The 25,666-nt window shown below is 46.3% G+C and overlaps 1 protein-coding gene across 4 annotated transcripts in view; it reads left to right on the top strand.

Moving 5' to 3' along the window:
- The window catches only part of IQGAP1 (IQ motif containing GTPase activating protein 1), a 70,321-nt gene that overhangs the window by 30,359 nt on the left and 14,296 nt on the right, over positions 1 to 25,666 (top strand). For all 4 annotated transcript variants that reach the window (XM_061595903.1, XM_061595904.1, XM_061595907.1 and 1 more), the window contains exons 13-27: positions 522 to 682; positions 1,139 to 1,263; positions 3,995 to 4,158; positions 6,726 to 6,816; positions 10,857 to 11,024; positions 11,330 to 11,475; positions 13,054 to 13,224; positions 14,083 to 14,166; positions 21,115 to 21,186; positions 21,423 to 21,492; positions 22,016 to 22,224; positions 22,871 to 23,026; positions 23,136 to 23,299; positions 24,243 to 24,467; positions 25,525 to 25,665. In XM_061595903.1, the coding sequence (XP_061451887.1) occupies positions 522 to 682; positions 1,139 to 1,263; positions 3,995 to 4,158; positions 6,726 to 6,816; positions 10,857 to 11,024; positions 11,330 to 11,475; positions 13,054 to 13,224; positions 14,083 to 14,166; positions 21,115 to 21,186; positions 21,423 to 21,492; positions 22,016 to 22,224; positions 22,871 to 23,026; positions 23,136 to 23,299; positions 24,243 to 24,467; positions 25,525 to 25,665 (2,147 nt within the window). The remainder of the gene's footprint in view (positions 1 to 521; positions 683 to 1,138; positions 1,264 to 3,994; positions 4,159 to 6,725; positions 6,817 to 10,856; positions 11,025 to 11,329; positions 11,476 to 13,053; positions 13,225 to 14,082; positions 14,167 to 21,114; positions 21,187 to 21,422; positions 21,493 to 22,015; positions 22,225 to 22,870; positions 23,027 to 23,135; positions 23,300 to 24,242; positions 24,468 to 25,524; position 25,666) is intronic.

Below are 25,666 nucleotides of genomic sequence, written 5' to 3'. Positions count from 1 at the left end.
CCAGCACCTAGTGCGCAGAGGTATGCCATGGCCACCCACCCTGGAAGGGAGAGCTGGCCCTTTGGTTACTTAAGAGTGGCGCAAACTGTAGTCAGGTGGCAGAGTTTGGGTGGCAAATGTTCAGGCGCGCCACCATTATCCACCATGTGGATTTCCTACCTTGGCTGAGGGAATGCCTTTAGGCTTTAGGCTCTTAGGAAGGAGGGGGTGAGTGTTGGAACAGCGCGTGAGCAGGCAGCTCGGGGATAGAAGGGGCTCCTAGCAAAAAGGGCCAGTGTTCTACCAGTGAGCTTTGCATGCAGAAGGTTCCCGACGTCTCCAGGTGGGCCTGGGGAAAAGGCTCCTGCCTGAGAGCCGCTGCCCTTCTGTGTGAACAGCCTGCTTCGCTGTGTTTTTATGCCTCATTTTCCTCCTCCCTCTTAAATTGCCATGGCCCTGATGCCTTTATGTTCCTTCCTTCCTTTGCTCAATTTATTTGCATTGTGAGGTAAGCATGCTTCTCAGAGCCCCCCTCTCCTCAGGGTAACCTCACGCACCCAGAATTGTCAGTGGCTGTGGAGATGCTGTCTTCAGTGGCCCTGATCAACCGAGCCCTGGATTCGGGGGATGTCACCATGGTCTGGAAACAGCTGAGCAGCCCAGTGACAGGCCTGACAAATGTCGAGGATGAAAACTCCCAGAGGTCAGTTTCTGCTGAGGTGTCTGGAGCTTCTTTTGCCCTCTCACCCTGAGAAGGCGGCTCAAGAGGACAAATGATAGGAGACCAGGAAATGGTGCTTGCAGGCGCTGGTGGCAGCTGTGTGGTCCAGAGCCTTCTGGTGCTGCTGAATCTGAGTGGGAGGGGCCAGAGGTCCTAGGAGCACCTCTGGTGGCCAGTAGGAAGCACGTGATGGGGGGCAGGACAGCACTGACCTGTGAGAGTTCCAGGCGTGGCTCTGGTCTTTGGCCCCTCAGGGGTTGGAGGGGGACTTGTGTAGCTTGCTGCCGGCTGCCATCCTTGTGCTCAGGATCATTGCCACTCGGGATTGTGTCCTGTGTGCCTGTCACCTGAGTTCTTTCTCTGGCCCTGCCTGTGTGTGGGTGCTTTGCTGTTCCTGCCGATGGCTCCATGAGGTGCCTTCTTGCCGTCTCTTGGCAGATACGTTGATGACTTGCTGAAGTTGAAGGCTCAGGCACGGGACGAAGGGACAGAGTTCATTACATGGAATGACATCCAGTCCTGTGTTGACCGAGTGAATGTTGCGGTGCATGAAGAGCATGAGCGTAAGTGGCTCTCTGGTGGTGCAAGGGAGGGAGGAGGGGAGCTGAAGCAGCTCTGGTGTGTGCTTCCTAGCTGGAAGCTTTCGCATCAAGGCCCATCCATGCTCACTGGTGGCTTGGGCTAAGCCAGAGAGCTGCGCTTGAATCTGGAAGGCCTGCATTGGGGTGTGGGTGGTGGGCAAGACTTTTAAGTGAGCCTGAGGCACGATGGTGAAATCCAGGGCCATTATGGGGATGGATGCAAAGGCAGCAAAGCACCGGTGGAAGAAATGTAAGGGCTGCTTAACTGTAGAACAATAATCTCTTGTTGGGCACATGGCTGATTTAGCTGGTAGCTGTTCAGGGCAGTTTTCTAGTCCCACCCTCTCATTGTTGGAGGGCATGATAAACTTTGCTTGGCCAAGGGAGAGTCTCTGACAATCCCTTTCCTCCCTACCTCAGTGGTGGAGCACATTCTTTGCATGCAGAAGGCCCCAGTTTTCAGTCCCCAGAGCACCCTCAGGCTGGCTGTGAATGTCTCATGCCTGGAACACCAAAGAGCTGCTGCCGGTCAGTGTCAATGATCCCGAGCCAGATGGACCAAGTGTGTGACTCAGTGCAAGGTGGCTTCCCACATTCTCTTGCTGATCACTAGCTCCACCTGTCCCCTTTCTGCCAAGTCAGCTTTCTGATTCGGCGCTCTTTACAGTAACATGTTGGTCATTAAGGCCCTGCTTCTTAATAGTAGTAGTAGTAGTAGTAGTAGTCCTGTTTGCACTGGCTGGCAGCTGCTCTCCAGGAGAGGAGTTCTTTCTCAGCTGTTTCTGGAGAGGCCACAGATTGAGCCTGGGACCTTCTGCATGCCAAGCGTGTGGGCTGCGGCTCTTCTCCTACAGCCAAGGTCCCCCTTCCTCATTGTAGCTCCAGCCTCAACAGAAGCTGGCAGCGATTGCTGAGAAAAAGCCGTGGCTTCTCATCCACCTTGGAGCAAGTTTAGCCTTTCGGCCTTAAACAGGTTCTACTTGGCTGGCTGGCTTTACCTGCGGCAGCTGAGCCACCTGTTTCATCTGCTACGTTATGTTTCTCCTGATTCTTTTGTGGGTTTGAGGAAGATCCAATCAGATCAGATTGTTGCTTTATCTACAAAAGCATCAGATCAACAGGAAGGTGTAGGCGGAAAATGACACGGTGCAACCCCAGGCCTTTGTGGTGCTAAGCAGGCAAGGATGCGAGTCTTCCTTGCTTGCTTGGCCTCCGTTATGGTGAGACCGGTGTCTTCCTTGGGATGGGGGTGGTGTAGCCCTCCTCCTCAGTGGTAGAGTGGTGGGGTTTCCTTTAGCCCGTTTGGGCACATGGCACAGGAGCAAAGGGGGCCTCTTTCAGTATCCATCTCTTGTGTCCAGCAGGTGTTTATGTTGCTCTGAGGGTTCCCAAACTGGTCCATGGACCACCAGTCATCTGTGAGCTTCATTCAGGTGGTTCATGGTGGGTCTGCAGACTTGTGTCTGAAGATGGGAGATGGCAAGTCCGTTGCATTAAATACTCACAATCTATTTTTAATTCTATTCTTATTGCATCTTTTATTTGTTAGAATTCAACTTGAAATACAATAGATAAGAAATAAAAGAAGCAATTAAAATACAATTAAAAAACATACAGCACCTGGCACAGAAAAGTCTTTAAGTGAAGACTCTTAGCAATTTTCAATAGGTCCAAAGGAAGAAAAGGTTTAGGAGCCCCAGCTCTGAGAAGAATGATGACTGGCTGGAGGGTTTGTCAGGTTTTAGTTAGCTTTAAATTGGTTTTACTCTGCTGGTCTGATCAGAGGGTTTTGTTTATGGTTTATGATTTTTACAGTGTCTGTTAATTCATATTTAGGGTTACTCTTCTTTTTGTTAAGAGTTTCTAAATCAAAGAAAACATGCATTGCCACAAAGCATCAAAAAACAACTTACGCTGTTCTAACACAAAAGACAGTAGTATGTATAACAGAAAAGTAAACGTTTAATTAAAACTAAAATAAAGAAACAAATAAATCCACTATAATAGCTGATGAAAAGGAATGGTACATATACAAACATTATACATTTCCCGTTACAGCAAACATAAGATCGCTAAGGAAGAATTTCTTCCACAAATACACATGAACAAACATTGATTGAAATTATAAATGGATCATCAATCAACAATTCAAGTGTAAAAAATTAATCAGTGGCGAGGAAGAAACCAATCATGTTCTTTGATTAAAATATATTTCATAAAACAAAATCATTTCACACAGAATATACTTTTTTCCCTTTGGATTCTTTCTCTCAACTGATATATAAGGTTTGTCAGTATTGTATGATGATCTTTGTAATTTGTTATTTTATATTTTAAGATTGTGTGAAAGCCACCTTGGGAAGTTAGTTAAGGTGGCTTTTAAATCTTTTTGAGAACTGAATGGCAAAATCAGGGCTCCCCTCTGTAGGCTCTTCCAGTCTACCCCGGTTGTTCCCACAGCCCTGTCAGTAAACTGGGGAGCCCCTTTCCCTCTTCCAGAGGGGCCAGGAACACTGGAGGAAGAGGAGGAGGAGCAGAAGGGACCTTGACATCTCAGATGCTTGGCTGGACTGTTGTAATGGGTGGACCAGCTGAGAGCAAGCTGTGCATTCAGGAGCAGAACGGTTTCATCGTGTCGTTGGCTTGCTTGGTTGTGTCTCCCTGCGCTAACACGAAGCACCTACGTTTGTTTTTACTGTCCTATCTGTTCCAGGGATTTTAGCAATTGGACTCATCAATGAGGCTTTGGATGAAGGAGATTCTAGAAAAACCCTGCAGGCTCTACAGATTCCTGCTGCAAAACTGGAGGGGGTGACCCCCAAAGTAGCTCAGCATTACCAAGATGTGCTGCTCCGCACAAAGAGGGAGAAAGCGCAGGTACGTCAGGAGTGTCAGGCCAGGTGGTTCTTTTTTTTTTTTTATTAATAATTTTTATTCAAATTTTTCCAAAAACAAACAAAACAAAGTCAAAAAGACATAACAATACAACAACAAAAAATAAAAATAAAATAGTTGACTTCCGATTTGTCGCAGATCAGCTATAAGTATATAATATACATCAAACCTGTCCCTTAATGTATACATACAGAATCCCTTTTCTCCATAAGCTGTCTTAATTAATCGTCAAATCCCAGTATCATCATTTTATTTTGATCTTTCAACAAAAAGTCTAAGAGAGGCTTCCATTCCTTAAGAAATGTATCTGTCGATTTTTCTCTAAGTAAACATGTCAATTTATCCATTTCTACTAAGTCCATTAATTTCAATAGCCATTCTTCCATTGTTGGTGTTGATTCCATTTTCCACTTTTGTGCATATAATAATCTTGCTGCCGTAATCATATACAATATTATTCTTCCATATTTCTTTTCTATTTGTTTATCCATAAAACCCAATAAAAAAAATTCTGGTTTTGACTGAATATTTATCTTTAGAATTTTTTGCATCTTCCTACCTATCTGTGCCCAAAATGATTTTGCCTTTTTACACAACCACCACATATGATAAAATGATCCTTCTTGTTGTTTACATTTCCAACAAACATTAGAAACATTACTATACATTTTTGACAACTTTTCTGGAGTCATGTACCAACGGTACATCATTTTATAAAAATTTTCTTTAAGATTATAACATAGTGTAAATTTCAAACCTTTTTTCCACATATTTTCCCATTGATCCATTTGTATGTTATAACCAAAATTTTTTGCCCACTTTACCATACACTCTTTTACTTGTTCTTCCTCCATATCCATTTTCAATAAGAGTTTATACATTTTCGCAATTATATTTTCATCATTTGTACACAATCCTATTTCAAAATCAGATTTACTTATTTCAAACCCATACATTTTCTTGTCCATTTTATATCTTTCTAACAATTGTAAATAGGCGAACCATTGAAAACTATATCCTTCCTTTGTCAGTTGTTCTCTCTCTTTCATTATATATTCTCCATGTACATTTTCTAATAGTTCTTGATAAGTTAACCATTTCTCTTTTCCAGCCATTTCTCTTCTATAAAACGCTTCTTGGCTTGAGACACATAATGGTATTTTCGAATAAAACCTTGGTTTATATCTATTCCATATTTTCAACAGAGGACGTCTTATAAAATGATTGTTAAAGTCTACATTTACTTTTACTTTGTCATACCATAGATATCCATGCCATCCCCACTTCAGGCCAGGTGGTTCTGATGCTTTTAGGATGTGAGCATTTGGATTTGGAATTAATTTTTTATTTAAGAGCATTTATAACAGCTTAATATTTTAAAAATCTCTAAGTGGTGTACAGTATAAAAGCAAACTATTGTTGCAATGTAAAATCAATAAAAACAAATTAAAAAGGGAATCATTGGATTCAGACACATAAAACAGGGTCTGATTTTATGGGTTGGGGAAAGCCTGGGCAGAAAAGCTAAGTCTTCACAAGGTGTCTGAAGCAACTGATGGCTGCTGCTTCGCATATGGCGGAGGGAAGGAAGGGCGATCCACAGAACAGAAGCAACACTGGAAAATGCCTGTTTTGGGGCTGCTGCCTGAGGATTTTCTTTAGGGTGCGGGGCCATGAGAAGAACTTCCGCAGATGATCTAAATGATCTTACAGGCCTGTACAGGGGCAGGCGGCCTTTCAGGTAACCTGGTCCCAGGCTTTGTATGTTAATATTACCTCTACATAGGTATAATACGTGCCTATGCACAGGTGCTCTGCGCAGCAACCTGGCCACAGCATTCTGCACCAGGTTCAATTTCCGGACCCATCCCAAGGGAATCCCCACGTGCCAGTCACGGAAACCTTGATGGCTGCTCACAGGCATCTGTCTGGCAGGCCGGGAAGCCCTTGCTCTCCTCTGCCTCTCTGGTGAGCTCTGTGTCGCTTCTCTACTATTCACTCTTTGCTCCCGGCTGTTCCCTCAGTCATTCAAAGTAGGTTCTCTGGGCTGAAGAACCTGTGGCGTTGGGCTTGCTCTTCAAATGCACTTGGCAACTGTTGCAGAGATGCACAGCCTACAGAAATAGCGTGTGGTCTGTTCTGAGGTGGTTACAGGGTTAGTCCAATTTCAGCACCTCCAGCACGAAGAGTGTGCCTCTTTGAAGAGGCAGATGCTGGGGGTCTGGTGGGTTTTCTCTGGGACACTCCTGTCCATTTTTCTTGAAAAGCTTACCTTTCTTGAAAAGACCTTCCCTGCAGCTTCATTGTGAAGGAAGTAATTTATTGCGTAGGGCTCTGCCTTCTAGCCAGTACATTCCATCCATTGAGGATGGCAGGCCTTGTCTTGTTCCTCTCGCATGACACCCATCCAGCAGTGTGTGAATTGGGTTGGCTGAGCTGCCCTGGAAAATGCGTACAGACAAGCTGGGCCCTCCCCCCCCCCGGAATGAGGCACCTTTTTTGATTCAGTTTCACAGCTGGGGATGAACTCTTCTTTGCTTTGCTTTCAGGAAACTCGGGATGAAACGGCTGTCCTCTGGCTAGATGAGATTCAGGGTGGTGTTTCCCAGTCGAACAGGGACACGGAGGAAGCCCAAAGGTGTAAGTTTCCTCATATTTTAGCTGTTTCTGGAGTGGGTTTGTCAATCTGTGTATCTGAAGATGCAACAGTGCTGCTGGCCTCTGTTGAGTGAAGCAGATGACTTTATTCAAACACTGGTATTTCTTGGCCAAGCCTGTCTCCTAATATCCAACCTGTGTTAGCGATGGTTTTAGCCCAGGTGGTCAAGGATGTCTTTGTTTGTTTTGTCTCTTGGAATGTTGCGTGCGTAAGGCAGTAGCCTGAGACCTAATTGCACATGAGCAGCGTTCGCTCGTGATCCGGTGGAGGCTGCCCAGAGTGGGTTGCTCCTCCCATTTGTTTCAGAGAAGGGGAGGGGCTGCGCAAGTGACTTCAGGGGAAGGAGCCTCTTGCAGTCCCATCCCTGCCTGCTTCAAGGGAGCGGGGATGTCGCTGCTCTGGCTGTGTGGACCTTTTTACATTCTCAGAGCAGCCAGATTCTGTGTGTGCTTATCTGGTGGTTTATCTGGCCTTGATGAAGGCAGCTTCTGCCCACTGAGGAGAGAACCAGAACTAGTCACAAAGATGACTGATTGGTAGATAAATAAATAACTGAAGCTCAAGGAATACAGACTCCTTCGCAGGATCCTTGTGGCAGCAATAGCAGGCCCCAAAATAAATTGTGCACTAAGGCCATACTACTTAGAGATGTGGTGAGCTCTCCATCACTGGAGGCATTCAAGAGGCAGCTGGACAGCCACCTGTCAGGTATGCTTTAATTTGGATTCCTGCACTGAGCAGGTGGTTGGACTCGATGGCCTTAGAGGCCCCTTCCAGTTCTATGGTGCCATGATCACTCCCCTGAGCAAAATACTGAGGCTGACCTTGAGATCAAGAATGTAATCAAGGAACATCCAAAAGGAGGAAAGTGCTGTAGGGAATGTGTAAATGCCTGTTGGGGGGTGGGGGAGGGTGTCACAAAAAAGATGCAGAATTTCTAGATAACCTACCTAAATAAGTGTGCCCTGGAGCAGTTGGTCATGGAGCCAGTTGGGCTGGGTTCTGTTAGGGGAAGCCGAAAGAGCCTTCAGTGTGACTTGAGTAAATCTTCAAGCAGCAACTCTATACCCATTTACCTGGGAGTAAAGCTGTATTGAACTGATGGGACTTTATTTCTGAATAGACAAGCATAGGAATTGCACCCAAGACCTGGTGCAAGATGTCGATGTTGCTGGCCTGATTGGAAACAGAGGGCAGAGTGTTATCAAATGCAACATGTATATAAGTGGACAGCTGCCAAGAAAGACTAACATGGTCACACTTGATTTCAAAAATCTCTTAAAAATGAGGAGCCAATAAAAATAAAGTTGAAAGGGAGAATCAAGTGTTAGTCAGATCTCTCTAGAAAGTTTGTGTGTGTGTTTTAAAGCCATATTAATAGAAGCTTAGCTAGAATGTATACCACACCTGTGCCTCGAGTAATTTTCTTTCCAGGGAGGGTATAAGAAAAACAGAGGAGATGAAGTCCTGAGGCTTCCCAGCAAATTAAAAAATCACAGATCCCTGCATCCATATGGTTTCCATTCCAGAGTTCTTCAGCCCAAGTGAAAAACTGCTGATCTTCTAGCAAAAATATTTGTTTGTTGCTAGTCAGCCTCATAACGCCTGATTTTAAAAAAAGATTCAGTGAGAATCCAGGCAATTGCAGGCCTGTTAGCTTGTTGGACTACAACCTGGGTTTGAATCCCCACATAGTCATGATGCTCACTGAGTGACCTTGGGCAAGTCACTGCCTCTCAGCCTCATGAAAACCCTATTCATAGGGTCGCCATAAGTCAGCATCGACTTGAAGGCAGTACATTTACATTTAGCTTTACATCTGTTTCAAGTCAATTGGTGGGAAATCTTAATAAAAAATTATCAAGCACATAAAAAAACTCTGGAAGAATTAGCACGGCTTCTGCAGAAGAAAGGACTGTCTCACCGCACGTTTGTGTTTCTCCTGCCAAGAAGTGGCAACATGGATCAGATTCTGTGACTTGGTGGTTGGGTGAAAGCTGGTTGGATGAAAGGAAGTGAGTCTTGAAACAGGCACGTGCCCCTGAGTTCATTGGCTCCCTCCTTGCATGGGCAGCATGCAGGCATCATTGCTGGCTCAGTCCCTGGTTGGTGGGCTATGGCACTGGGCATGCCTGCCTTTTCTATGCCAAGTTCGTGTTTTCTGGTGGTGCATTTCCCCCTCCTGACCAAGCACGCGTTGGAGACTGCCACGGTTCTGCTGGTGTAGCCGCTGCCTCATGTTAGTCTGATTCCAAGATCAGCGTTTCATTCTGCAGAAGCCAAGAGACCGGGGTGCCTGTTGTTGTTCTCGTCGCTGCCCTGAGCCACCTCAAGGGAAAAGGATGAGACAGACTCGATGGAAGCAGAACCTTGTGGGTGTCTGTTAAAGAGACTTGGGAGTTTCACAAATTTGTGGGGGTTGCTTGTTTCCTTCCGCTGTGGGGGAAAAAGTTTCAAGGGTGTATTTCGTTAGCCGGAGGAAGATCTTGCACCTCCCTAGCAACTTTGCCAGGTTCTGTTTGCTGCATCTGCCCCCTTTTAGAACTAGCGTGTTTGTTTTAGTAGGCCTGGTCACTTGGCATTGCCCCTTCTGTTCAGTACTGTAGACAGCATGAGTCCTCCTCTTCTGATGCTGCCTTTGACAGGCAGATGCTCCAGCTAGCGCCTGAAACAGCCGCCCTGTTTTCTTGCCTCCTGCTGCTGAGAGAGGAAGGCGCCATCAGACTTGCCGTGGGTGCTCATTCTCATCAATGGGGGAGGTTACCCACTGCTGCCTTGGTGGGATTGATGGGCAGCTGCTGTTTCCTGCTCCCAGAGTGCATAGTTCAAAATTATTTTGAGCCCTGGAAATGATATTCCTTCTCATCTTATAATTTACTGTTGCAGAAATTAACAGTTTATTGGATTCCAAGTTCTGGGTGTCTTTTTTATTTAAATAAAGCTGCATTAACTGGGAGAGGTTCCTTCCACTAAAAAAGTCATTTGCAGCTTCTGAAGCAGGGTAACCTCCATCCATTGAAGAGAATGAATGTTCATGAGCAAGTACAATCTTTACTGGAGCAGATAATTCTAGCCCTGTGGAAAGGTGTGGAAGATAATTGGGTTGTAAATTTATCTGGACTTGTAATGCTGTAAATTGTGTTCTATCTATACAATGTTTTTGTAAGCTGTCATGCATGGTGCGGACCATGTCAGCAGGCAAGCGAGGGAGGCAGGCAAGGATGGCAGGCGAGCGGATGAGTGTGGGGGCGCAGAGGGGTGGCAGCAGATGGCAGCAACAACATGGGAGGCCAGTAAGCAGCCTAAATCGGGTGGTAGCAGCAGCCTGGGCAGGCAGGAGGCCAGTAAGCTGCCTAAACAGAGTGATGTCGAGTGCCAGGGGGCGTGTGTGTGTGAGTTGCTTATGGGTGGGGGGTGTTTCAGGAGTTGCCTGTGTGTCTGTGTGTATGTTTAGGGGTCTTTGTGTATGTGTGTTTGCGAGCCCCTGTGTGTGTGGCAGGGGTTGGCTTGCAAAGCACGCAGGGGCAAATCCCTGTGTTTGTGTACATGCGCCCACTAGGGGGTTCACCCCTGCATGCTTTGCATGTCAGCCCCCCTCCCCAGGACTCCCAGACACACACAGGGAACTCCCAAACACACAAATGTTTACACACACAGGAAACTCCCAAAACAGCCCCCCTGGTTGCCCCGCTTAGGCAGCTTACTGGCTTCCTGCGTTGTTGCTGCCATCAGCCCCCACACTAATTCCCCGTTCGCTTGCCTGCGCCCTCCATGCGTCCACACTCACCTATGTGCTTGCCTGCCCATCCTTGCCTCCATCACTTCCTCACCTCACTTGCCTGCCATTCTGTTGCTACACCCCACTCCCGTGCATGATGACTTACAAAAATACCATATAATTAGACATATCAGTGGTTGCTCAAATTATCCACAGAGAAGCTCATAGCTCCTCTAGCATCTGCCTTTTTTTTGGCCTGTGTCTGTACAGAGATAACAAGGGCTCGCCTTGCATTTATCCCAGTTTCCTTAGGAATTCTGGCCATTAATGAGGCAGTGGATCAAGGTGATGTTGGAACAACCCTTAGCTGCCTGCGTTCACCTGATGTTGGACTGTATGGCGTGACCCCGGAATGCGCAGACACGTACCAGCAGGGACTGGCGGAAGTGAAGAGAACAAAACTGGCCGCAGGTGAAAGGGCCTGGGGCCTGGGAAGGGCTGTGGGTAGGGACATGGGCTGCTGCTGGCTTTTCAGCCTTGGGCCAGGCTGTTTGCCCATTGAGGCCAGTGCTGTCTTCTCTGCCTGGCAGCAGCTCTCTAAGGTCATTTCCTGCCTGCTCCTCCTCCTAACTGGGAGCTGCCAGGGATTGAGCCCTGGTGTCATCCGCAAACAGAGAGTGTGCGCTCTGCCACTGAGCTGTAGCTGCCTCCTCACAGAGGCAGCAAAGGGTTTCTTTGACTTCTTCAGCACCAGGACAGCATTCCATTTCTTCCAGGAGACAACAGCAGTGAGTGGGTGAAACACTGGGTGAAGGGAGGCTACCATTATTACCATAACCTCCGGACCAAAGAAGGAGGCTGGGAGGAGCCTGAGGGAGGATTTGTGCCAAATAACACGCAGCTCTCGCGGGAGGATATCCAGGTATGTTGCCACCAGTGCCAAGGACCGCTTGCATCAGTCAGTGAGAGAGAAAATCATTGCAGGGAATTGGCTGGTTTTGCCTTACCTCAGGAGACCCCAGATTTCCTTGCCTCCGTCACTAACATGCTGAAGTTTGTTGATGACTTCAGGGTGCAGCTTTGGGTGCTTCTGTTGCAGCATTTTGTATTTGTTTTCAACAGTAAAATAAAAAAAAAGCAATAGAATTTTTGCAGCAGAGGGCAGAGTGGAACTGCCGTTCCAGCTGCTCATTATAAGAACTGTTGTCACTTGAATAATTGATGTTTGAGATTGCTTGTGTTCCTCCTGCTGCCCCATCCCTCTTTCTTTGTAGCCATGTCTGTTAGCTTAGAAGCCTGTGGGCAAAGATTGCTTTTTAACTATTTGTACGCTGCCTGGAAAATTGTATCAATTCCCAGAGGATTAGGTGTGTGAGTCAGTTGTAGCAAAAATAGTCTTGTAGTACTTTAAAAACTAAGAAATGTATGATAGCCTAAGCTTTAGACATTTCATAATTTCTAAATAATAATCAAATAGCATCATTAAAAACAAATATGTCAACACATGTACAAACAAGAGCCAGCAGTTAACTAAGCTAAAATTGTTAACCAGCCACAAGAAAGAGTAACCAGCCTGACGGGCTAAAGGCCTTTCTTGAACAGAAAGGATAATCGGACTGCTGTGGGGGTGGTGGCAGGCAGGCCTTGCCTAGGAAGGGAAGTCCAGAGCCTGGGTGAGGCTAGAGCTCATACCCCTGCAAACTGTCCTCTGAGATTGGGGGTGGAGAGAGAGAGAGAGACCCCTCTCCCAAAGTTGTTAATATTCAGGTAGTTTCATAAAATCAATAAACCTGCCAAACTCAGGGCTCTAGGTCGGATCCTGTGTGGTGGTGGGACTATTTATTTATGTTATTTCATTATATTTATAGATTGCTCTTCATTTTAAAACAAACAGGCTTAAAATCAGTGGTCGTATGAAAATAACATATTGCATTTTATTTTATTATAAAATTACTGAATTATATCAATACAATATTACATTGCTTTGAAATGCAAATAATTAAGTGGTATATAAATGTCTTACGTACAGTGGAACCTCATTATAACACGGGGTCGGGGGGAGAAAGGATGCACCCGCGTTATAGGGGTTCCACGATGTAATGAAAACTGGTACTGTATACACCATTGTACTTGGGGACATCATCATACCCACGGTATAGCGAGCCACATCATAGTGAGATTCTACTGTAAATATTAAAATAAATGTTAAGACAAAAAAATGCAAAAGAGCAGCAAAGAGAAAACCAGTGGCCTAGAGCCCAGCACTAAAAGATCCCCAAAACCTGGGCGAGTAAACACTATTTGAGCTGATAGTGAAAGTGCCCAGCCACAGAGGCAGCAAGCTCTTCCACAGAGAAGGCCCTCTCTGGTCACCCTGAGTTGGGGGACCTCTGGAACAAGGATGTGTAACGTGGCTGGTCTGCTTGCATTTCAGCCTGGCAATAGGACTGACTCCCTCTCGTCTTTCTCCCTCTCTGTTCCTCTGGCAACTGGTTTCTAGAGTTCCATCTCAGCAGTCACTGCCGCGTACAACCGAGAGCAGCTCTGGTTAGCCAATGAGAGCCTTATCACCAAGCTGCAGGCCTACTGCCGTGGCTACCTCGTTCGCCAGGAGTTCAATGCCCGGATGCACTTCTTGAAGAAGCAAGTTCCTGCCATCACCTGCATCCAGGTATGGAGGTTCTTGGCAGATGTGCTGAGAGGTTAAGCAGAGGTGGGGGAAGGAGACGAGCTTTGGGAGGGAAAGTGAAGAACTGCTGGGGGAAGATGCGGGGGTGGGGGTCTGGTCTGTGGCCGTACTCTGTTCGCAAAGCTTCTCCTGCTCCACGGGCTGGGCTTGCTCAGGTGCCCACAGTGCTCCCTCTTGTTCTCATCCTGTAGTTAGTGTAACTGGCTGGGGACACATACGTGTGTGTTAACAGAGGGGCACTCCAGGCTGACTCGCTGCTGTGGAGTGACTGGGCAGCCCTGTTCTGGTGCCAGAGTGAATGGCACGCAAAGTCATGCAGGAGAGCAGCTCACCCTTTGCCTTGGGAGAGGTTCTTGCTCTGCCCTTTCACTTCCAGCCACTCTGCCTTGGGGGGGTTGTTTATGCTAGAAGTTCCCCAGCTAGGTGCTGGGGTGCTGGAGTTGCAGTGAACTGTTCCAAGGGTGGCGGCTGTCTCGTCCAACTTTGAAAACAGGAAGCCAGACAGTAGCAAGCCTGCAAAAAACTCAGATCCTGTTTGCTGCTCGTAATTCCTTGGCACCGGCTCTTGTCTGAGTTTCTTACCTTGGGATGGCTTGGCCTTTCAAATGGGCATCTTGCTTCAGAAGCCTTTGTGAGTCTAGCAGCTGAAAAGAGAGAATCAGTGGCAGCCCCCAGCTGCTGGTGTTTTGGATGCAAAAATGTTGTTTTTTGGGGGGGATAGTGCCCTTGAGTACAGAGGTGGGGGGAGGTCATGCCAGACCACCCACTGTGCAGTGGCATACAGGAAACTCAGCAGCCAGGAAAAGAATGCCCTTGACCTGATGTTTGGTTTGGTTTCAGTCTCAGTGGCGTGGTTACAAGCAGCGAAAAGCATACCAAGACCGCTTGAAGTACCTGCAGGCACACAAAGACAAAGCTGTGAAGGTAATTCTTGTTCCAGGTGAGGCGGTTTGGAAGTGGATGCCACCTCCTCACTGCTCCTTTTGTCTGTCCCCAATCTCTGAGAGTGTGGAGTGCCTCCCGTGGCCTCCCTCTCACGTGGGCTGTAATGAGGATGCTTGCTGCTCTGCCCTTCTCCATAATGGATCCAGAAGTACCCCCAAGCTACACACCTGTTCCTTCAGAGGGAGTGTAATCCATCAAGAACAGGCCACATCCCTTTCATCTGGTCTACGGAACCACCCGCTAACAGTGCCTCAGTCTTGTCTGGATTGAGCTTCAGTTTATTGGCTCTCAACCAGTCCATTACTGAGGCAAGACAGCAGTCTAGCACATGCACTGCCAAACCTGCAGATGCAAAGGAGAGAGAGAACTGCGTATCTCCAGCATATTGCTGACAACACACTCCAAAAGTCCGAGTGACCTTGCTCGGCAGTTTCATGTAGACATTGAATAGCATGGGGGATAAAATCAAACCCTGTGGAACTCCACACTGAAGGCGCCACAGGGCTGAACAATGATACTCCCCAAGCTCCACCCTCTGAGAGTGACCGTCCAAGTAGGACTGGAACCACTGCAAAGACGCTCCAGAAGAATACCATGGTTGGAGGTATCAAGAGCCGCTGAGAGATCTCCCGACACAGGTCAGCACACAGGGTGACCGTGACAGTTTCTGTGCCAAAACTGACTTTAAACCCCGATTGAAGTGGATCTAGAAAATCAGTTTCATCCAAGATAGCCTGGATCTGGCCTGCAACCACACACTCCAGATCTTGCCCAAGAAGGGAATATTAGCAACTGGCCAATAATTATTCAGATTTTCCAGATCCGGGGGGGGGTTTCTTAAGGAGTGGTCTTACCACCACCTCCTTTAGGCAGGCGGGGACCACCCCCTCTGGCAAGGAGGCATTAATCACCTCCCTATCCCAGCCAGCCACCTCTTCCTTGCAAATTTTTATCAGCCATGAAGGGCAAGGGTCAAGAGGTTTCCTGAACCGAGCCAAGCGTCTTGTACACGCCCTCGAGCCCTACCAACTGAAACTCATCCAACACAACGGGACCATACTGTCCTCTGGACATCTCTTGAGATTTAACTGCCCTAATAGTGGAGACAAGGCCTGGGTGGATGCAAGCGATTTTATCCTTGCCGTGTCTTGCAAACAAGTGGCAGCGAGAGACTGTAGGTTCCACCACCTCCTTTGGCCCAGACTGTAAAAGGCCCTGCACTACCTGGAAGAGCTCTGCTGGCTGACACAGTGAGGACGCAATGGAAGCAGCAAAGTATGTCTTCTTTGCCACCTTCACTGCCTCAAAGTAGTCTCAAAAATGAGCACTTACTGTAGCGCACTGCGTGTGTAGGTGAGATGTGGTATGGATCCAAGAGCCGTTTAGAACAGGAATAAGACAGGCCAGGCAAGTTTCATGTAAGAGTCTTTACTAGGCAAAGACATTAGAGACATCTTCCTCCATTGACAATTCTTCCCCCACACTCGAGTTCCTGCCAGTTCCCAGCTTATCACACTCTCAGCTAGCCAGACTGACCTTGATTGTCTGGAACTCTGTTCTCACAGTTTAACCCTTCTGCTTCAGGTTTCCCTCTCTCTGCTAAAAACCTTATCTGTAAGTCTCACAACCTGCGTCACTGACCAACAGCCCCCACCTGAGACTTGCAGACTGCAAAACATCAAGTTACAATTATTACATTACTACAACATTAACTTTTCATTACAAATACATTTCAGTACATGGATTCTTACAATTTCTATTTACAGTTTTAGTTCAGTTCAGTTTCTCTTTATTCTTTATTTACACAAGTTTCACAGATTCAAGTTTGCTTTTATTTGATGATACATTTCATTTCATTCTTCAACACAATATTTCCACATTAGATCCATTGTTTCTTTATCTATAGGCCCCTCTTTTTCCCATTCCTCTGGAATTTCATCTGTTTCATTATTCTGTTGTGTAACATTAAATGCAAATCTCTGAGGAGGTTGACCTTTCGTTTTTCTCTCTGATCTCCTGACATTATCTATTTCCATTTCTTCCTCACTTTCAACTTTAGTTGGACCAGCACTCGTACTTGGCATTTCTGTATCATGTGTTGTTATGTCTTCACCTCTCAGCCTTTTAACAGTACGTTTGCCACCATATATTAAATCTGTTAAAGCAGCTTTTAATGGAATTTGCTGCCCGAAAGGAACATCTGCAGCTTCCTGTTTGTTTTCACTCTCTAAGATCACTGTTTGGCTGTGTCTCCAAGGTTTATCTATCACCTTTATGTTTCTGCTTAACACTACTTGTTGTTTCTCAGGTAACCAAACTCTGTAATATGAATTCTGAAATCCCAAAATGCGTCCTGCTTGTGCTCTTGAGCCTAATTTGCCATGTCTTCTTTGTTTTACTACATGTACCCAGCATTTTGCCCCAAAACGTTCTATGTGTTTCACCCTGGGTTTTCTTCCAGTCAGTTTCTCATAGGGAGACATCCCTATTGTTCTGTGCATTAGGCGGTTCTGAATATAAACAGTGTACAGCATACATTCACCCCAATAAGTGTTATTCAAATCAGCATCTGCTAGCATTGCTCTCAATGAATCCTGCAATGACCGGTTCCTCCTCTCTGCTGTGCCGTTGGAGGAAGGGCTGAAGGGAGCGGTGAGACTATGAATTATTCCCTTCTTTTCCAAATATGTTTGAAATGAATTACTGGTAAATTCTCCTCCTCTATCTGATCTGATATTTTTGATAACAGCCCCATGTTGTGTCTCTGTTTTCTGTATGAATGCCTTTAATTTCTCTTCTGCGTCACTTTTCTTTTTCAATAAGAACACATGTGTAAATCTGGAAAAATCATCCACAATCACTAAATAAAACCTTGCTCCACCTTTTGAGCACTGAAAAGGACCAGCTAAATCCACATGTATAAGCTGATATGGTTCTGAAGTCGTGCTTTCACAGCTCTTATTTACTGGCTTCACAGTCATTTTTGTTTTATAACATACCTCACACTCATCCACATGCTCACAGTGTGTTAACTTCAAATCTTGACTATGCTTTGGGGTGTTTTGTATCTTTTGAAAATGTCCGTGTGCTAATTTTCTGTGCCATTCATGGACACAATTCTCATGTTTCTCTTTATTTACTGCTATCCAAGCACACATGTCTTTATCAATCTTGCATTCAACTATAAACATGTTGTTCTGTAATTTCCCTTGCATGCATATTTCACCATCTTTTCTCACAAAACATCTATCCCCTTCAAATGTAACTTTACAACCTATTTGAGCCAATTTTCTCACTGATAGAATGTTATATTTTAAACCAGAAATCAATAATACATCTGTTAAAATTCCCAAATTACCCATCTTCAGCGTTCCTCTTGCTGTCGTGTTCTGAGTTGATCCGTCAGCCAGATAAAGCTTCTCCTGCCTCGGCTTTGAAGTGTAAAATAAACTAGAGTCTGTGATTAGGCAATTAGACGCTCCACTGTCAAGAAGCCACTTAGAGTTAATCAGTTTATTGCTCTCTTTAGAAACAAAGTTCACGCTTGCCCTGTGACTTTCAAAGTCTCTGTCATTCCTCTTCTTTAAACAATGTCTCTGTATATGCCCACGTGATCCGCAAAAATAACATGTTTTAGTCTCTTCCCTGCTTCTTTGATTCCGTTGTACAGACACAGTCCCAGCCTCTTTTGTCCATTTTCTTGTTTTCTTGTCTCCTACACCATTCTTGTTGAAGTTTCTGTTCCACAAAGTCCAAAGATAGAGTCCCGTCTGGTTGACTTTCAAGACCAGCAACCAGCACATCCCATTTTTGATCAAATGAAGATAACAGGAGATAAACCATCTGCAAGTCATTATGATGTACGCCTCGATCTTGCAGCTCTGCATTTAATCTACGAAATTCAGCCAAATGCTCTTCCATAGTCACATCATCAGTAAAACGCATCTGATAAAGCTTCCGTGCCAAACACAGCCTGCTTCCCGCAGTTTGCTGTACATGTGCAGCTCTTAACTTTTCCCACATCTGATTAGCCGTCGGCTCATTATTCACCAGCAACAGTTGTGAATCTGATAGCCCCAGAGTAATAAAAGCCTTCGCTTTGTCGTCTTTCTTCAGCCACGCTGCTGAAGGAGCTGCCGGAGGGGGTTTTTCCACGACATCATTTAAATCCTCTTTAATCAGAACAGCTCTCATTCTCCACTTCCAGCTGGAGTAATTTACATCATTCAGTCTCTCCATCGGCATCCCGGAAGACAGATTTACAGCCATGTTGCCCACTCTTACTTGCCTCTCACTTGCGCTTTGTTTCTCTCTGCAACAATGCCACTTCACCAGTTCTCGAACCCGCTACAACGCTTCATAATCTGGGCCCATAACCCCTGTAGCGCACTGCGTGTGTAGGTGAGACGTGGTATGGATCCAAGAGCCGTTTAGAACAGGAATAAGACAGGCCAGGCAAGTTTCATGTAAGAGTCTTTACTAGGCAAAGACATTAGAGACATCTTCCTCCATTGACAATTCTTCCCCCACACTCGAGTTCCTGCCAGTTCCCAGCTTATCACACTCTCAGCTAGCCAGACTGACCTTGATTGTCTGGAACTCTGTTCTCACAGTTTAACCCTTCTGCTTCAGGTTTCCCTCTCTCTGCTAAAAACCTTATCTGTAAGTCTCACAACCTGCGTCACTGACCAACACTTACTAGCGCTCGGTTGCATTCGTCTGGAGTTTTTCTCCACTTGCGTTGAAGTCATCTGGCTTGTTTCATTGCCCAAAGCTCTGGCGTGTACCAAGGAGCCAACTGGGCTCTATCAATATCTGAGGGCACTCAGGAGCGATAGTGTCAACCAGGGGTGTCAGTTGTCCAGGGTCTCAGGTGGTCTTAGACCCTTTACTTTTTTGGGAACAGGGTCCCAGCATGGTCCCTGTCTCTTCCGCATCCTATGAGACAATCAGCATGAAAGGGGAGTGTGTTGGCCACTGAGAAGAGTCTTCTACCATGCTTCCTTGTCCTTTCCTGTTGATTGGAGCCAATCGGAGGGAAAGGAGGTGAGCCAGCCATTGAGAAGACTCTCCTCGGAAGCTAACACTCCCCGTTTTTATGCTTATTTGCTCCTAGGGACATCCATTGTTGTGGGAGAAGGCATTAACAAGGATCTCGTTCTCAACTCAGCAGCAAAAAAGGGGGGCGTGGCTGTGACTAACATGAAGGGACCCTGCACTTCTGAATGTACCACTATACTACTGGTGTCAACAGCCCAGGCCATCTGGGTGTTCCACAGATCAGCCAGGGCTTCAACAGGAGCACCAGTCATATTAGCTGGAAAATCCCCCAGAGCCATCTGGAAACCAGTTGGATCCATCAGCCTCCAGGTTGAGCTAACACCTGAGGGAGCCTCAGTACTGCCCCCTTCAACAGTGTCACAGAAAGCAGTTCCTTTATCTGCAGAATTCAAAGACATACTCCTGTCAGGATGGGCCATTCTCTTTATCAAAGGTCCTACTGGTTAGTTTGGGGCCAGTTCTCTCTAGACTTCCTCAGTGCTACTTTGGTTGGTTGTGATGGGAAAGGCTTGACTGCCGTCAGCTGCACTTCCTGCCCCCATTTAAACCTAACAGTCATAAGTCATACCTTCTTGAATACCAATGAGAAAGTAAAAGAACATCAGTTCTGTTTTGAATAATTCATACTGCAAATCTTTGCTGCATTTAAATGATTAATTACCGGTTCCAAATCTGCCTCCAACCCTAGATCCATCGGATAAAATAATAGCATTATTTTAGGATCATCTGGAAAGGAATACCAGATATGAGATATATAGAGTTGCTGTTAGGTTCCGCTTGCGGACTTCCCTTTGGGGCATTTGGCTGGCCACTGTGAGGACAGGTTTGCTTGATCCAGCAGCCAGGCGCTTCTTACCTTCTTAATTTTGTTCAGTTTGTCAGTTTCCAAAATCATTTAATAAGCAGGCAATCAGACAAATGTCTGCAGGTGATGTGTAACCATAGCAACAAAGTCTTGCCCTGAATGATAAATTTGGCTTTATCTGTGACATAAAATATACTATTGGTATTGATTCGTATAGAGGTTTTCGTTTCAGTCAACTGAAATTAAGTCGGAATAATATTCTTCTAAACCTAGCACTTTTAGCATTCATTCTGTAAAACAGATTTTTTTTTACCCTAATACTTTAACATTTGCCTGGGACAAAAAAGCAACTCAGTGGCAAAAATGAATAAACTACTTGGGATATTTGCTACTGTTGTTGTTGTCTCAAGCATTTTGTGTACTGAGAAAGAAAACTGTAAAATGGTAAATTTTACTGCTGGGAGGAAGGGTGGGATATAAATCTAATAATAATAATAAATTGCTGAAATTTGGGGACACTGTTTACATTGTTGCCCTATTTTTGTGTAAATTCTGCAATTTACTGCAAAAAAATGCACCCGAGATAGGATTTCCACCCACATTGATTGACATCCCAGTTCAACCTCCATCAATTCTGACTTTTTTTTTTTACTGAAAATGAAGCTATCAAGTTCTAGTTATTTATTTAAGACATTTGTATACCGCTTAATCCAGCCTTTCCCAACCAGTGTAGATGTTGTTGGACCACAATTCCCATCTTTCCTGACCATTGGCAATGCTGGCTGAGGCTGATGGGAGTTGTGGTCCAACAACATCTGGAGGCACACTGGTTGGGAAAGGCTGGCTTAATCATTAACATTTCTAAGTGGTGTACATAAAAATAAACCATGCATAAAGTAAAAGATAAAACGAGTACAAATTTTATCATAAAACTAAACGCTACCTTGATCTCATGACTTTACAATTCTGTGTCTGTTCAGCTGGTGGGTCTCATCCCTCCTCCTCTTCCCCCCCCCCGCCTTTTACCCTTGCCCCGGTGAGGATTTTTCTGGCTTCCACAGATTCAAGCGATGACACGGATGTGCCAGGCCCGAAAGCGGTACAGAGATCGGCTTCAGTACTTCCGAGATCATGTAAGGAGCCCTTTTCCTGCATTGGGGTGGCGAACCGTCTCTCTTCCCCCTGGATTCCCTCCCGTCAGCCCCAGTGGCCAGCATGGCCAATGGACAGAGGGGATGATGACGATGGTGGTGGTGGGAGTTGTAGTTCAGCAACATCTGGGCGTGTGGGCAAAGATTAGCCACCCCTGGCCCACGTGCAAGCATTGTTGTTGTACACTCATAAGAGTCTGCTCTTGTCTCTTGCCTAGATCAACGACATTGTGAAGATTCAGGCCTTCATCCGTGCCAATAAAGCGCGTGATGACTACAAGACATTAAGTGAGTACTGCCAGGGAGTGAGGCCCAGAGTGGCCACTCATGTCCTTCACCTGGCCAAGGGAGGATTCTTCTGTGTAGCAATTTCTAGTTGGTTTCCCCAACCCTGCCGGGGTTGTACTTCTTGGGTGATGAAGATCTCAAGGAGATGAATATGGAACGTAGGTTGGGAGAGGCAGCCCAGTACCTGATGGAGCTCCTTTTCTGTGAGGCTGCCGTGGCAACAGTCCTCCAGCATTTTGCCCTGGTGCTCTCTCTGCTGGTAATGGTAGTGGGGCTGGCATGTGGCCCCAGCCAAAGTTTTTTTAGGCTGTGTTGCCTGCCTAGTGCTCGCTGTGGCTTCTTGACCCCTTCCCATCAAAACTGGGCAAAAAGGGTGGGTTTCGGGTTTCTTTCCTTTCCGTCTGCTTCTTCTGTACACAAGAACGCGAAACCCCCACTTTTCAAGGAAAAGGAAAGGTCTGCCTTCTTTGCACCATCAACATTTTTCACTGTTGCTTGGCTGCCCTCTTTTTTCCCTCCACAGTCAGTGCTGAAGACCCCCCCATGGCTGTTGTCCGGAAGTTTGTGCACTTGCTGGATCAGAGCGATCAAGATTTTCAAGAGGAACTAGACGTGATGAAGCTGCGTGAGGAGGTTGTGACCTTGATCCGGTCCAATCAGCAGCTGGAGAATGACCTCAACCTCATGGATATCAAAATTGGGTTGCTGGTGAAAAACAAAATCACACTGCAGGTATAGCAGCTGCCCTCTTGGAGGATGGCTGGCAGGGGAGCAATCCCATGGGCCTGCTGTACAAATCCTGCTCAGACAATAAGGGCACAGATGCACATGGCAGGCTCTGAAGTTGTGTGTTCATAAAACAAGATTGTTCCTCTAGACAAGAATTTCCCTGCCAGGTCAGATCAATTATCCATATGTTGCATAGTGGCTCGAATGCTGACAGCAGCCCCACTATAGCCACATCCACCTTCTGCTCTTGACCAAGTAACCTGGCAGTTGGAGGTCTCTATCCGTCTTTGAATATGTAGACTATGTGCCTGCCAGCCAAGGTTTACTGGCCAGTGGATGACCTAATTCTCAACAATTCAAGCAACATCGAAATCCCCAGATTTGGCCCGTGGTTTGTGTGGCTTTGCAAAACATCTTCACTCTTTTTGTGCCTCAATATTTCTCTTTGAGTGATATTACTCAGCAGGTAAGGAAGTCTTAAATGTGAAGACCAGAAGGTGCCATTCAGAATCTAGGCAGACGAGTAACTTGGCTAATTTTCAAGTCTGTTCTTGGATTGGGTTTGCATTTGCACTCCAGCCTCATGCGTGGAAATGAGGCGAGTGTGAGCGGGAGGGATAGGACACTAACCAGGCGTTTCTCATTGCAGGATGTCGTGTCTCATAGTAAGAAGCTGACCAAAAAGAATAAGGAGCAGCTTTCGGACATGATGATGCTAAACAAGCAAAGAGGAGGCTTGAAGGCCCTGAGCAAAGAGAAGAGGGAGAAGCTGGAGGCCTATCAGCATCTCTTCTACTTGCTGCAGGTGAGAGAGGAGCCGGCTCTTTTGGGTCTGCACCGCAGGCAGAGGTGCCTCTTCATCCTTGCCTCCTCTGTAAGCTGCTCCCTGTGACCTTTTCCCTCTTTTGCTGCAGACAAACCCTACTTACCTGGCTAAGCTGATTTTCCAAATGCCCCAGAACAAATCCACTAAATTCATGGACTCTGTGATCTTCACACTGTACAACTATGCCTCCAATCAGCGAGAGGAATACCTGTTGCTGCGCCTGTTCAAGACCGCGCTGCAGGAAGAGATCAAGTATGTCCGCTGTGGAGCCTGGAATGCTGCATGCTGAGTGCTGTTTGTCTCTCTGACTTGGAACTCTCAGTGACCAACTGGGGTGTAAAGATGACGGTCCTCCTCCGTCATTGGACGCTGTGGTCTCATTTCTTCAGTGGAGCAACCCAGGCTCTCTGCTCAAGCTGGTTGTGATTCAGGCAGCAGTTTGGCCTTGAGGGCTTTAGCTGCCTGCGGAATTGAGTTCAGGCTCAGGTCCTTCAAGCATTGTCACAGGGAGCAGCTCTTCTGGGTCTTTTGGTTCCTGCTCTCACTCTGGCTCCCAGGCTGGAAAGGCAGGCAGTTTTTTAAAAAAAACAATAAAACAAGCCCCCCTCTCCTCCAAACCCCTAACAAATCTATGTAAGGTTGTGAGGGGGAGCAGTGGTGTAATGGTGAGGAAACATTGGCCCTCCAGATGTTGCTGAACTATAGCTCCCATCAGCCCCAGAGAGCATGGCCAGGGATCATGGGAGTTGTAGTTAGCAGCATCTGGAGGGCCAAAGGATCCCCCTCCCAGTGTAAGAAAATGATTAAATGTAATCTCTCAAAAAGGAGAACGTGTCTTGCTCATGAATTTGCATTCTCAGTTATACAGGATTGGGGAAGCCTTCACACTGGAGGAAGGTGCCCCCTCGTCCTCTTGGTGGCAGGCAGGCAGGCAGTTGATTTGTAAGAGACAGGAAGGGTTTTCCAGAAGCAGGAAGGAAATCCCTGTTTTTTAAGGTTCTGAAAGAACCTGTAAACAAAGGGCAGGCCCAGGCACTTGGGAATGATGATGATAGAAATGCACATATGAGAAACACGAAAAGGACAAGGCAGAGTGTCGTTCTCTGGGCTTGAACAGCTGAGCCTTCGCCTGGGAAGGCGATCTGGTTTTCATACGTATGTGTTTTGTAGTAAGACCTTTCTTGCCTTCTCCCAGGTCAAAGGTGGATCAGCTGCATGAGATTGTGACTGGAAACCCCACAGTGATCAAGATGGTGGTGAGCTTCAATCGTGGTGCTCGTGGGCAGAATGCCTTGAGGCAGATCCTGGCACCTGTTGTGAAGGAGATCATGGAGGACAAGTCTCTCAATATCAAAACTGATCCCGTGGATATATACAAGTCATGGGTCAACCAGATGGAGTCACAGACCGGAGAGGCCAGGTGTGGCAGCTGCTCACGCTCAAAGCTTCTGGTTGCTTAAGGTGTTTGACGAGCCAAAGAAGTTCTGGAGGTTTTAGACTCCAATGAGAAAGAGAAGGAGAGAGAAGAGTCCAGGGCTAGTGCCCCAAAGTACCAGGCAGACTCATCTTGATTTGCCCATCTTGTGGAGGTTGATATCTAAAATGCTCCCTTCTCTTTTTCTGGAAAGTTTTTTAAAAATATATGCGATTCATATAGATATGAGGACTTCTAAACATTTAGACAGGGAGGCATTGCATCCCTTGTCTTAGAAAAGATCTTGTCTCTGTTCTGTGGAATGCCTGCGATCTGAAACCTTGCCAGGCAGATGAGCTGTCCCCATCTGTGGAAGTGGGTGCGAGTGTGTGCCCCCAACCTCACCCTCTGGCTCAAATGCTGTCAGCTTTCTAAACCACAAGCCCTCTCCCCTTTTTTTCCTGCTGCTTCTGGATCCACAGAAGAAGTTTTAGAACCTTTTGTTTTTGTTTTTGTGCCATCCCCTCAGGGAAGGGGAATTATTATTATTATTATTATTATTATTATTATTATTATTATTAGTTTATTTCTACCCCGCCTTTTGGCCAAAAGGCCCTCAAGGTGGCTTACAAGAAAAACACAAATATAAAAATACATCAATAAAAACAATACAATTTACAAAAATTAAATAACAAATAACATTATTAAAAAGCAGCGATTACAATTGAGAGAGCTCCCTTCCTTCCTTCCTTCCTTCCTTCCTTCCTTCCTTCCTTCCTGCTTGGGGGCACTTTGCAGAGGGCGGGGCATCCCAGGAGAGGGACACAGGCAGAGCCCTCCTCACAGCTGGCTCCAGCAGGACCCTTCCTCTCCTCCCTCCATCCCCAGGACCATCTATCATCAATTGCTCTGTGGAAAGGATCTCGATGCCATTTTAATATGTTGCTGTTGATTGCTGTATGTGTGTGTCCAGCCTGAGCTGGAAGGGGGTGAAGAGGGGAATGTGACCAGGGCCCACTTCAACCCCTTCTAACACGCATCTGCCTGTGGCTTTTTCTGACAGTAAGCTGCCTTATGATGTTACCCCAGAGCAAGCCCTGGCTCATGATGAGGTCAAGACACGCCTGGATGCCTCCATCAAAAACATGCGGGGCGTCACCGACAAGTTTCTGCTGGCCATCATTGGCTCCCTGGAAAAAATCCCG

This window comes from Rhineura floridana, chromosome 14 (assembly GCF_030035675.1).
Source record: "Rhineura floridana isolate rRhiFlo1 chromosome 14, rRhiFlo1.hap2, whole genome shotgun sequence".
Lineage (NCBI taxonomy): Eukaryota > Metazoa > Chordata > Lepidosauria > Squamata > Rhineuridae > Rhineura > Rhineura floridana.
The sequence above is the reverse complement of the archived record's forward strand: the minus strand, read 5'-3'. Positions and strand labels throughout refer to the sequence as shown.